The following is a 12,815-nucleotide window of genomic DNA, read 5'->3' on the forward strand; positions in this document are numbered from 1 at the left end:
CACTCCAGCCTGCAGGGCCTGTGCTTCACGGTGTTCCTGCTCATCTACCTGGTGGTGCTGGCAGGGAACAGCCTGGTTGCCTCCTCACTGTGCTGGACTCCAGCCTGCACAGCCCCATGTACTTCTTCCTGAGGAACTTGTCCTTCCTGCAGGTCTACTACACCTCTGTCACTGCCAAAAATGCTGGTGTGTCTCCTGAGGGCAGATGGCTGGATCTCCTTCCTTGGCTGTGCTGCCCAGCTGTATTTCCTGGTTCTGCTGGGCAGCACCCAAAGCCTTCTCCTGGCTGCCATGGCCTATGAGTGCTCCATGGCCATGTGCCACCCCCTGCTCTGTCCCCTGGCCATGAGCAGGGGGCTCTGCACCAGGCTGCTGCTGGGCTCCTGGGGGGCTGTGGCACCAGTGCAGGCAGGACAGACCTACCAGCTGTTCCCTTTGCCCTTCTGTGCATCCCGTGACCTTCCTCACTTCTTCTGGGACATCCCCCACTACTGGACCTGGCCTGTGCAGACACGTTCTGGAACCAAGTGGGGCTGCACACCATCACCCTGGTTTTTTAATCCTTCCCTTCTGCTTAATAGTTCTGTCTTACATTAAAATTGTCAGGGCAATTCTGAAAATCCCCTCAGCTCTGGGCAGGCACAAAGTCTTCTCCACCTGCTCCTCACACCTCGGGGTGCTGACACTCTTCTGTGGCTCAGCCACAGTCGTCTACTTAAAGTCGTCTACTCGAGGGATACTGGAGATCCTGACAAATACTCTGCCCTGTTTGACACAGTTGTGACTCCCATGTTTAACCCTCTCATCTATAGCCTGAAGAGTGAGGAAGTGAGAATGGCCTTGAAGAGACTCCTATGGACAAAGTGATCCTACAGAGGGTGTAAAATGGTCCCAAATGCTGTAAGTCCCACTGGGGTATGTGGTTGCCTGAACAAAGCACCCCATATTCACTCCAACAAAACCACGTGTCCAGCCTGGCTTTCCTCCTCCTCCAGGAGGGGAACGGTGTCCTGAGGCATTCCTGTTATGTCCTGCCCTGCCATGACATCTTTGTCCTTCAGAGCACCTTCAGTACCCCAAAAGAGTTCAATGACAAGAGTTCCTTCAAGCTGGGTCTGACCAATGTAATGTTAAGGGGAAATAGTGCAATCGTGGTCAGTCATCAATGAGCCCCAGAGGTGACACAACCCATGAGAGGTGACTCCCCTTGGGTTTGAGAAATCCCTTGCTAGGCCTCATGGCCTATGGGCAGTGTTTCTGTGTGGAATCAGCTTAAAAAGCTAAAGGATATGAAGGGCACCTTGCCCTGCTATGAAATCCTGCACTGAGTTCTGTAAGGCTTGAGTAACTTGGCATACAGAATAAATAATTAATAATTTAAAAAACCCACCAAGGGGATAGTTCAGCACTAGAACAGGGACCAAGAGACCTGTGGAGTTTCCATCTGTCAAGGTTTAGCAATGTCAGCCAGGCACTCAGCACTGCACAGTCGCTCACTCCCTCCCCACCAGAGGGGTGGGGGAGAGAATCAGAAGGGTAGAAGTGACAAAACTCCTGGGTTGAGTCAAAGACGTGCACATGTGCAAGGCCAAACCAGGAATTCATTCCCAGTTTCCCATGGACAGGCAGGTGTTCAGCACCTCCAGGAGAGCGGGGCCCCGTCCTGAGAAATGGTGACTGGGCAGACAAACACCATCACTCCAAAGTTCCCCCCTACACACCCTGAGTGTGATGTCCATGGTCTGGAGCAGTTCTTGGGTCAGGGGGGTCACCTGGCCCAGGTGTGTCTCCTCCCACCCTCCCACGCACCCCCAGCTCCCTCCCCAGCGTGGCCGTACCAGGGGCAGGAAAGGCCTTGGAGCTGTGCAAGTGCTGCCCAGCAATAACAAAACTGTCGGTGTAGAGTCGTGGCGGTCGATAAAGACACAAAGAGTCTAGTTGTGTGCAGAAAAGATGTCTCTATTTTCTCATCTGCCTTTTTATACCCCTTGCTAGCAGCAAGCAATAACCTCATTTTAGCTAAGCAAGCAACAGCGTTTTCATTGGCTAGGATCAACTGGTGATACATTTAGCAAAGCTCAAGGCCTTATTGTAGTTCCCTCATCCTAGGCCTACCAACTTTACAGTCTGCTTTGTTTCTCCTTTAGGGCTGCATACTGACTTCCTTACCATCAAGGATACACCCTAAAGCTTACCGAGTCAATATATTCATCCTGGGAGCCAATAGACCCACTGTTAACACCTTCAGAAGGGCCTGTGAGGTCCCTTCTCTCAGCAGGAGCTGATGGCTCAGCCCGTCACTCATGGCTGGGCCAGGGGCTCTGCAGCTGCCCCTGCCCTGGCCTGTGACAGCCCAGCACAAGCCCCTTTGGTTTAAAGAGGTTTAAAGAGCCTCTTGATTCTGTGAGGTTCCACAGTGTCCCAGGGCTCCCCGATTCCATGAGGCCCCACGTGTCACAGTGGCCACTTGCTTCCATGTGTTTCTGCAGTTGCCCAGGATTTCTTTTGTTCCATGAGGCCCCACATGTCACAATGACCTCTTGATTCCATGAGGTTCCACAGTGCCAATGGTCTCTTTAGCTCCATGGGGCTCTTTGACATCCCGTGACCTCCTGGCTCTTTAGGAGCCCTGAGAACTTCCACAGGGGGAAGTGCCACATTCTGCCCTGGGATGGGACAACCCCGGATGGACGGACAGACTGGGAAGGAGAGGCTGAAAAGCAGTGCTGGGAAAGGGCCCTGGGGGTGCTGGTGGGTGGCCAGTTGGCCCTGAGTCAGCAGTGCCCTGGCAGCCAGGAGGGCCAAGCCTGTCCTGGGGGCATCAGGCCCAGCATGGCCGGCCGGGCCAGGGAGGGGATTGTCCCGCTCTACTCTGCCCTGGGGGGGCCTCACCTGCACCATTGGGGCAGTTTGGGGGGACACAATGGAAGGGAGAGATTGAGCCATTGGAGAGTGTCCAAAGGAGGGCAGGGAAGATGGGGAAGGGCTTTGGGGGGAAGGTGTGTGAGGACACTGAGGGCACTTGGTGTGTTCAGCTGGAGAAGAGGAGACTGAGGGGAGACCTCACTGCAGGTACAACTTCCTGGGGAGGGGCAGAGGAGGGGCAGGCCCTGAGCTCTGCTCTGGGGGGACCAGGGACAGGACTGAGGGAATGGCCTGGAGTTGTCTCAGGGGAGGTTTAGGTTGGATCTTAGAAAAAGATTCTTCCCCCAGAGGGTGGTTGGGCACTGAACAGGCTCCCCAGGGCAGTGGGCACAGTACCAAGGCTGACAGAGCTCAAGAAGTGTTTGGATGATCCTCTCAGGCTCATGGTGTGACTCTTGGGGATGGGCCTGTGCAGGGCTAAGGGTTGGACTGGATGATCCTTGTGCATCCCTTCTGACAGCCTATTCTGTGATTCTGTGATTATCAACCCTGTGTTCAGCACAAAGCCAAAACACAGCCCTACACTGGCCACGGGGAAGAAATTTAACTGTACTCCCCCTGAAACCAGCACAGCCTTTAGGGGCTCTCACAGAAACATCCCACAGTCCATTTGCCACCTGGAACCAGTGACTCTGAGTTCCTGCTTCCCCAGCCCCAGGGATGGTCTCCTTGTCTGCTCATTCCTCCACACTCTCTTTTCAGTGATGGCCTCACTGGGGCTTGCTGACATCCTCAGCAACTTGGAGGTTTCCTGATAAATTTTACTTCTCTAGAGGTTTGTTCAGTCTTTAGATCCTCAGTTCAGGATTTCAGTGCCAAAGGGTTCATTGACACTCAAAACATCTTAAGGAGACAAACTCTGAGAATAATTTACTTTTAAGTCTTCCACTCTTTTGAGGTTTATTAAACAGATTTCACAGCCACATTCCACAGACCATTTTCCACCCATAACCAGTGACTCTGAGTTCCTGCATACCCAGCCCCCAGGGATGGTTTCCTTGTCTGCTCATTTCTGCACAGTCTCTTTTTAGTGATGGCATCTTAACAAGACAAGCCCCTGGGAGTAATTTACTTGTAAGTCTTCAATTCTTTTGTGGTTAATCAGACAGACCTCAGAATTGTATTCCAAGTGAATATTTTGTATTAAAGAAGCAATGAGAAAATATTTCCTTTTTTGTCTCCTGTTTACTTTTTTCCTGTCCATATTTTCCCTTTGCACACAGTGAGTCACACAATGAAGTCACAAGATCCCTCAATCCACAGAGGGACGAAAAGAGAGAAAATGAATGAAATGCTCTATTGTGCGAGCTTAAGGCAGGACTAATCTAAATTGTCCTCCCTAACATATTCCTCATATGGACCACAGGGGTTTTATCCCCTTCAATGGTACGCAGAGGTTCTTTTTGGGCAGGCCCAGTTCAAGTGGTAGAGTTAACTAACTAGGTTTGTGTGATACCTTAAAGCTTTCCGGATATTTTTTTTTTTTAGCTTTTTGTATATTTTAAAAGTAGTTGTGTAGTAAATGTAGATGTTAATGTAGCTGTATTATGAGCCACCATTTAGCAGAGTAGTTTACACAGACCCAACCCTATTACCCCATTTGATATTAAATTTTCTAAATTCCTTTAGCATGTTTAGACTTCTTTTCAAGGTAGAATTGTAGAAAAACACCTCTATTGAACAACATCACACCCTAGGCCTGGACAACAAGATCCCACAAGAGACAAAGCCCAGAACTTTGGAGGTGCTCCAAGGACTGTACGTGCTGTGAAGAAGATAAAGATGAGGAAGAAGGGGTCCCAAAGCCCCCAAACCCAATTCCCCAAGGGGCGTGTTGAGGGGCAGAACTGGGCAGAACCAGGGGGTGGAGAGTTCTGGCATTGGATGGACCATCTTCTAAAACTGTAGAACCATTGCCTGGGAGGGCGCGTCGTGTGTGTTCCCCTGGGCCTGTGGGCCTGATTAAAGGACCTGCTCTTTTGAGCTGATCTTAGACACTGAATTGGCCTGGAGTTTTATCTCTTGAGCTTACAGGATTAACTAACTAGGTGGCTTTTGCTAAATGCAGATCCCAAGGTTTGAAGGTCCCACTGCCCATTGCTTTCAAGGTGGTTTTGAACAGTCCACTCTTCCACTCAACTTTCCCAGAGGCTGGTGCCTGACAGGGAATATGATCCATCCACTCCATGCCGAGCTCTCTGGTCCAGGTGTGCACAAGGTTGTTTTGGAAAAGAGTCCTGCTGTCCAACTCCAGTGTTTCTGGAGGGCCGTGTCTCCACAGGACTTGCTTTTCCAGGCCCAGGATGGTGTTCTGGGCAGTGCTGGGAGGCACAGGGTGTGTCTCCTGCCATCCAGGGGTTGTGTCCACCATTGTCAGCACGTAGAGCTTGCCTTGGTGGATTTGGGGAGTGTGCTGGGATCAATCTGCCAGGCCTGCCCACATCTCTATCTCAGCCATCATCCCCCACCCCACAGGGGCTTCACCCTCTTGGCCTCTTTGATGGCAGCACATTTGTGAGGAGCAGTCAATCACTTCCTACTAGAGAAGTCCATTCCCCTTTCATCCAGGCAGGTTCTTCTGACACAGCCCTTCTTGGGGTCGATGTGTGGAGATTCCTGCCTTGGGTGGGGACGCCCTCCAAGGACACTCCTCAAGGCTGAGCAAAAGAAATCTCCCCATGACCGTTGATCTGGGTGAGTTACATCAGATCTCTATGTAATAATTATTTCATTTGGCTAGTTTTAATAGAATTGTTTCAATAATTGCTTCAATCCTATCTTATGCTGTACTACTAATAGTTTTAGCCTTTGTATTGTGTAGTAAATAATTCTGATTAAGATCTTCGGTCTGATCATTTGTAAGAATAAAAGATTCATTTTATATAAATATTCTCATTTGGCCAATCATTAAAACCAGTGGCACAAAAGTGGTCCAATCACACTTCTGTAATTCCTTACATTTAATTTGTTGACAAAATCTGAAGCAAAGATTGGATCCCTTATTCCTTGAGGCTCTGCAGTGGGACAATGGCTCCTTGATTCCATGAGGTTGCACTGTTTCCCAGCGTTCTTTGGCTCCCTAAGGCCCTGCAGTGTGACAATGGCCCACTTATTCCATCATTTTCCCCAGTGTCACAATGGACCCTTTGACTCCAGAAGGCCTTGCAGAATCAGAATGGCCCCTGGATTCTGTGAGGTTCCACAGTGTCACAATGGACCCTTGATTCCATGAGATTCCACAATGTCCCATTGGTTCCCTTTGGTTCCAAAAGGTTCTGGGATGTCACACTGGCCCCTTGATTCCCTGACGTTCCACAAAGTCCCGGAGTCCTTTTGATTCCATGAGGTTCCACAGTGTCCCATGTTTCCTTTGGTTCCAGGAGGCCCCAGTGTATTCCAGTGGCCCCTGGATTCCAGGAGATTCCACAGTGTCCTGGGGTTCCCTTGTCTCCCTCAGTTTTGGCAGTGTCCCAGGGTCCCTTTGTTCCCAGGAGGTTCCTTTGTTTCCATCAGGCCCTGCCACGTCCCAGACTCCCTTTGGTTCCATGAGGTGCTGCAGGGTCACAATGTCCCCTTTATTCCATGAGGTTCTGCCATGTCCCAGGGTTCCTTCGGTTCCATGGGGTTCCACAGGGCCAAAACTCCCTGCTTCTTCTCCTTCCAAAACTTGTGGGCCCATTCTCTCCCTGCCTGGGATGGAGCCCCATTGTGTTTGTGCAGGAATGGATCCATGGCCATCCTGCCACTGCACCAATTGAATGCTGCACAAACGTCACTGCAGGCCCGACCCTGGATGCAGGAACAGTCTGGGAACTCCAGGCCTGCTCCCATTCAGCAGAGCCAGTCGGGGTCCCAAAGAGCACAAGTGATTGACTGCAACCCCTGCAGTTCTCTGACATTGCTGGGGACAAATGCATGAACTGCCAGGAGCTCTGCAGAGCCCTGACAGTGCCACTGCAATTCCAAGCTGCATTGCCCGGGGCAACCCTCAGCACAGCCAAGGCCACAACCCTTCCTGAAAGTGTCCCTTCTGGGCAGGGCCAGGGGGACAAACCCCTCCATCTGTCCCTGCACATGTTGTGTCCAATTCTCATCCCCCACTCAGGGACAAAGTCAGGCTACACTGTGTGTTTAGCTTTGCATTTGCTTCACTCTTTTGTGCTTCCAACACACACACACACCAGTCTGGGCAGAGTCTGGCCCCCCAAAGAACACAAGACCTGACTATTTGTGGCTCCCGCTGCAGTGGCTGGAACTTGGGCCACGATCTGTGCCAGGAGCAGAGAGGTCCCTCCCCACAGAAACTTCTTGGCAATGGAGTTCTTAAGGCTGTGGAGATCACTTGCAGGGCACAGCCAAGGACGTGTCTTGACCAGCCTCCTGTTTAACAGGACCAGCTTCTTCATCCTCTTTGCTCTCTGTTTTCTCATGCTTGTTCCTCCAGAAACCACTGGGATCCTACCCTTGCTTTGGTTCTTTTCTAGACATCCCATGACAAGTCTTGCCCACTCCCCAAATACCTTTTCTGGCTGCCCATCATGAGTCTCAGACCCCGAGGCCAAATCCCCCATCCTCAGCTGAAGGGTCACCCTGAGAGGTTCTGCCATTGACCCACTTGCTCAAAGTTTCATACAGATACTTTGGAACTTCCTTGGAATTAATTTTTTACCTTTTGGGCTTAGAATGGTTTCTCCAAGACTTGGCAATTCATGCCCTAGAAATGGAAATTCTTTGAAGAAGGAGTTTGGGACTCAAAGAATCACAGAATGGTTTGGGTTGGAAGGGAGCTAAAAGGTCATCGGGTCCAAGTCCCTGGATATGGACAGTGACATCTTTTACTCTTTGAGGTTACTCACACTCCCTGACCTTGGACAAATGCAGGGATGGGACATCGACTTCTCTGGAAACCTCTTCCAGTTCTTGCTGCCTTATTGTTAAATCTTTCCTCCTATTATCCAATATAAAACTCTTCTCTTTCAGTTCAAAGCCACTGCCCCATGTTCTGCCACTACAGGCCTTGGTAAAAAGTATCCCTGTGATTTTCTTAGACTATGAGCACGATATTTTCATCTGCAAAAACATTAGTGAGTGTCTAGAGATCTCACAATATGGGATTTGAAAGTCTCAAGCACATGAGCACCAGAGAGAGGCTAAGGAGCTGTGGCCTCACTGGTGTGGAGACTGAGGCCAGTACAGGACAGCCCTCAGAAGGCTTGAAGGGTGGATTTAGAGATGGTAGATCTTTTTGTCAGAGCAGAAAAGAACATGAGAAAGAAAGAATTAATGCCAAGTGCAGCTGGGGAGGTTCCGAATGGACATCAGGAAAAAGGAATTTCCCTCCATGGAAAACGCTGTGCTGGAACACATCACCCACGGAGTCTGGATGAGCCCAAGGCTTTGTGTGTGCAGGAAGAGCCAGGGAGGACGCAGAGATGTCAGTGCAGGAAGGTGCCAGCCAGGTGGGGCAGCCGGGGGATGACGACAGCCTGCAGGGAAAGGGGCAGGGCATGGACACCGTAGGACAGCCTGGGCTGGAGAGGAGACAGGGATGGGGAGAAGCTGAAAGGCCCTGACACAGCCACCTTCTGCAGGCCTTTGGCCAGGGCTGCTGTCTGTGCCCCTGATGCCAGGAGGAGGGGAGTGCCCCTTGCAGCCCTGGGGCCTCATGGCCTCCTTGTCCCTGCTCAGCAGCCTGGCAGGTGCCACCCCATGGTCCTGCCCTTGGCATTGCACATCCCACATCCCAGTGCCCCAGGAAGAGCCCTGAGGAATGAGGCAGGGGCAGGATCTGCCTTCCAAGGGGCTGGGGGTCAGGACTTGACCCTTTGGATTAACAAAAACATATCAAGGTTTATTCAGCATCAGAGCCACCTTTCCCTTGCTTGTCCATCCTTGTCATCACTGTCTGCAGTTTTCTGCTCTAACTGGAACCTGGGGACACATTCTCAGTTGTGTCCCTCAGTGAGGCTCATTAGCACTACAAGAAACTTCAGTGTTTCAATCTCACTTTGACTTCTTGAAAAGTTGTTTGAACTTCCTCTCAGGGACTGAGTCTCATCTAAACAACCTCAAAGTCCCCCAAGGGTCATGAAATGCCTGGGGCTGTTGCTGTGCTGCTGAGCTGGGCTGGGCTCCTGGCACACAGGGAGCTCCTGGCAAGCAAGAAGAGCTTCAAAGAAACAGCTCTGCTGGTGAGCAGCTCCTCTGCACAGCCCAGCAGGGCTGAGGGCACTGCCTGCAGCACCCAGGGCACAGGAGAGAAAGGACAGAGAGATGAGAGGCAGCCTGGGCTGGGAGGTGACTGAGCTCTCACTAGGCAAGAAACCTTCCCAGGATTTGAAGGAAGAATTCTCTGGCTGTAGCAAAGTTCAGCTTGCCTTCCTGGAGGCATCTCCTAAAGCTGGCACATCCCACAGCTTCCAGGATCTTTCAGCAGGACTCTCCCAGTTGCTGCAGTGCAGGGGAAGTGGTCACATGGCAGAGCAGGGCAGGAGCTGCAGGCAGCAAGGGCAGAGAGGAGAAGGGAGCAGGAGGTTCAAGGGATCCTGGGGTGGGAGGACAGGGCAGAGCTGCTCAGGGCAGGAACCTTGCCAGCCCTTTGCCACGCTCAGGCTGTGGCTGCAGAGCAGTGCAGGTGAGTTCCTGCAAGTGCCTCTGCCAGCTGCCAAATGGCAGCAGTGGCAGGAGCTGTCAGGATGGCTCTGCTGGATTTGCTGGGGTGCAGCAGGAGAAGCTGCTGCAGAGCAGGACTTGCTGCTGCCCCATCAGAGGCCCAGGGCCAGAAGGTTCCCTGTGGCAGGGCTGGCTGTGGGGTGGGAAGGTGGGGGTGCAGCCAGGGGTGCCCAGGGCTGTGGTGCAGAGCAGGGTCCTACCCCCAGGGCTCTGTGTGCTGGGGCAGGGACTCTGCTGCCTGCCAGGGTCAGCTCTCAGCCCGGCCAAGGAGCTGCCACGGGGCTGGGGGAGAAGGGGTGGGGGGAAGGAGTGACCCCTCAGGGCAGGGCTGGGCTGGGCAGGGCCCTTCAGCTGCAGGCTCAGGGCTCCTCACAGCTTCAGCTCCACCTCCTCCATTTCCAGGGGCCCTTCTCAGGAAGCACATCCCCCCAGAACACCTCCCCCTTCCCAGCCACCGCAGGGGTCTGGGATCTGCTCTGCAGCCCCTGCCCAGGCAGAGCTGCCCCTGGGCACTGGGCTGGGGATGGCTCTGGCAGCACTGGCAGGGAGCTGAGCTGGGCACAGGCAGGGGCTGCTGGCAGGAACAGCTCCTCACCCAGAGACAGGCAGGCAGGGAGAGGCAGCTGCTGCCACAAGGGCTGGGCAGGGGGATGGGGGCCCCTCCCTGCTGTCCCTGTGGCACAGACCCCTTCCCTGAGCAGCTCCTCCCTGGGCTCCTTTCCCAGCCTAAGCAGAGCCTGTGCCCTCAGGCCCACGGGGGCTGGGCTGTGCATTGCCCTGCAGCAGCCAGAGCCCAGGCAAGGACAAGGCCCTGATTTCCAGCTGTCTCTGTGTGTCCCTCCTCCCTTGGCAGCAGCACTGTGGCATTTCACTGCCATCCCCTGCTGCCTGGGCTCTCCTTGTTCTCACCAGTGGGTTTTCTGAGCAAGTGTGGGGTTTGGGGGGGCAGATTCCTGTCCAGACACAACCCCTTTGGGTGCTGCTGTGGGGATGTGTCTGTGGGAGCCAAGTGCCCAAGTGCCCTCCAGGCACCTTCAGGGTCTTCAGCTGTTTGCCTGGGTGTCCTGCAGGGCTGCAGGTGCCCTCCAGAAGGGCACAGCTCTGCCATAGGATCTCTGTGCTGCACAGGATCCCCATGGAGAAAACTCCTCAGTGCTAAATCCATGGAAATGCTCTGGGCAGCTGCAAGGAGCATTTTGTGTCTCACTCTGGGAGGGGAGAGATGAAAAGGTGAGGAGTGTGTCAGTCTGTTCTTTGGACATGGATTCCTGGATCTCTGGGCAGTTTCTCTGTAGGGGAACAGTTGAGTGTGATGCTCCTCCAGCTCCAAGCTGCCAGCACAGGGCAGCTGAGCCCAGGACTGATGGGCAGAGCAGCTCTTCTCTCTGCACTAAGGGACCATCCCTGTGCCCCTCAGAACCCACAAGACTTGGCCTGCAGTGCAATGGAAATGTCAGGGATTTCAAACCTCCACAACCACTCCTAACTGTGGCAGGTGCAAGTGGGTGAACAAATACAAAGAATTCCCTCAGCTCAGTCCTTCATTTGGGCAAATTGCAAAGAGCAAAGCTGAGAAGCTCTTGGATGTATCACGAATACATTTAATTTGAGATCACCCTGCTATCCAAATTCCCTCTCCCAGCAGAATAAGAAGGAGTCCTTGGGAGCCCATCACAGAGTTCCTGCTTCCCATGGTCCCCTCAGCCAGCAAAAGCCAGAGCTCAGGGGAGGGAGCTGCAGGGAGGTCTGAGTGAGGAGAGAGAGCCTGAGAGTGGGGTGGCTGAGACGGGTAATGTTTGGCTGCAGAAGCCTGGTCTAACTCAGCAGTGACTTTTCCTCCTCAACAGATCAAAATACCCTGGGGAAGGAGCAAATGCCCAACAGCAGCTCCATGCCCCAGTTCCTCCTGCTGGCATTCTCAGAGAGGCGGGAGCTGCAGCTCCTGCACTTCTGGCTCTTCCTGGCCATCTCCCTGGCTGCCCTCCTGGCCAACGGCCTCATCCTCAGCGCCGTAGCCTGTGACCCCCACCTGCACACCCCCATGGGCTTCTTCCTGCTCAACCTCTCCCTCACAGACCTGGGCTGCATCTGCACCACTGTCCCCAAAGCCATGCACAATTCCCTCTGGGACACCACAACCATCTCCTACATGGGATGTGCTGTACAGGCCTTTTTCTTTTATTTCTTCATGTCAGCAGAATTTTCCCTCCTGACCATCATGTGCTACGACCGCTACGTTGCCATCTGCAAACCCCTGCACTACGGGACCCTCCTGGGTAGCAGAGCTTGTGCCCACATGGCAGCAGCTGCCTGGGCCACTGGCTTTCTCAATGCTCTGCTGCACACAGCCAGTACATTTTCCCTGCCCCTGTGCCAGGGCAATGCCGTGGGCCAGTTCTTCTGTGAAATCCCACACGTCCTCAAGCTCTCCTGCTCACACTCAGGCTACCTCAGGGAAATTGGGCTTCTTCTGGCTACTGCCAGTTCATCACTTGCTTGTTTTGTTTTCATTGTGTTCTCCTATGTGCAGATCTTCAGGGCTGTGCTGAGGATCCCCTCTCAGCAAGGAAGGCACAAAGCCTTTTCCACGTGCCTCCGTCACCTGACCGTGGTCTCCCTGTTCCTCAGCACTGGCATATTTTCTCACCTAAAGCCCCCCTCCATCTTGTCCCCATCCCTGGATCTGACCCTGTCAGTTCTGTACTCGGTGGTGCCTCCAGCACTGAACCCCTTCATCTACAGCCTGAGGAACCAGGAGCTCAAGGATGCCCTGAGGAAAATGATGACTGGATGCTTTTCAGGAGCAATAAAGTGCCTGTTTTCTAGTGTGTAGCATTCAGAATGGGACTCCTCAATGACCCAGCCTTCCTGCTCAGGTTTTTCGTGGAGGTCATTGGGTTCTTTTTGCAATAATTTTCTGTTCAATTAAATATTATTATGCATCTGCCTTCCAGTATAGTGTCTACCCATTGAATTTGACCCAGACATGTATAAATGATGAACTGTACAGGCTGAGTATTTAAACAAAATAAAGGACCCTGCAGTGCCTTCTTTGTCCAAGACCCTTCTTCTTAGCTGTTCCTAAAGGACAGCACACTGCAGGACAGGGGGTATTTGCAAACGGGAAGGGGACAATAATCCCAGCCCAGCAGCACTGCCAGGGAGCAGCAGTGCTTGTTCTTTCCAGAGTTGCTCTCTTGCCACTTCCACACTGTCCT

General features: G+C 52.9%; 1 protein-coding gene across 1 annotated transcript; it reads left to right on the forward strand.

Annotated features, from left to right (window-relative positions):
- Positions 1-11,470: 11,470 nt before the first annotated feature.
- LOC115308036 (olfactory receptor 14J1-like) lies at positions 11,471-12,352 on the forward strand (the record flags this gene model as incomplete). Its single annotated transcript, XM_029965421.1, has 1 exon — positions 11,471-12,352. A coding segment is annotated over exon 1 (882 nt), but the record flags the coding sequence as incomplete, so codon positions are not given.
- Between the last annotated feature and the right edge of the window lie 463 nt (positions 12,353-12,815).

The sequence above is a fragment of the Manacus vitellinus genome, unplaced genomic scaffold (assembly GCF_001715985.3).
Source record: "Manacus vitellinus isolate BGI_N305 unplaced genomic scaffold, ASM171598v3 ctg7180002220427_pilon, whole genome shotgun sequence".
In the NCBI taxonomy this organism is placed as follows: domain Eukaryota; kingdom Metazoa; phylum Chordata; class Aves; order Passeriformes; family Pipridae; genus Manacus; species Manacus vitellinus.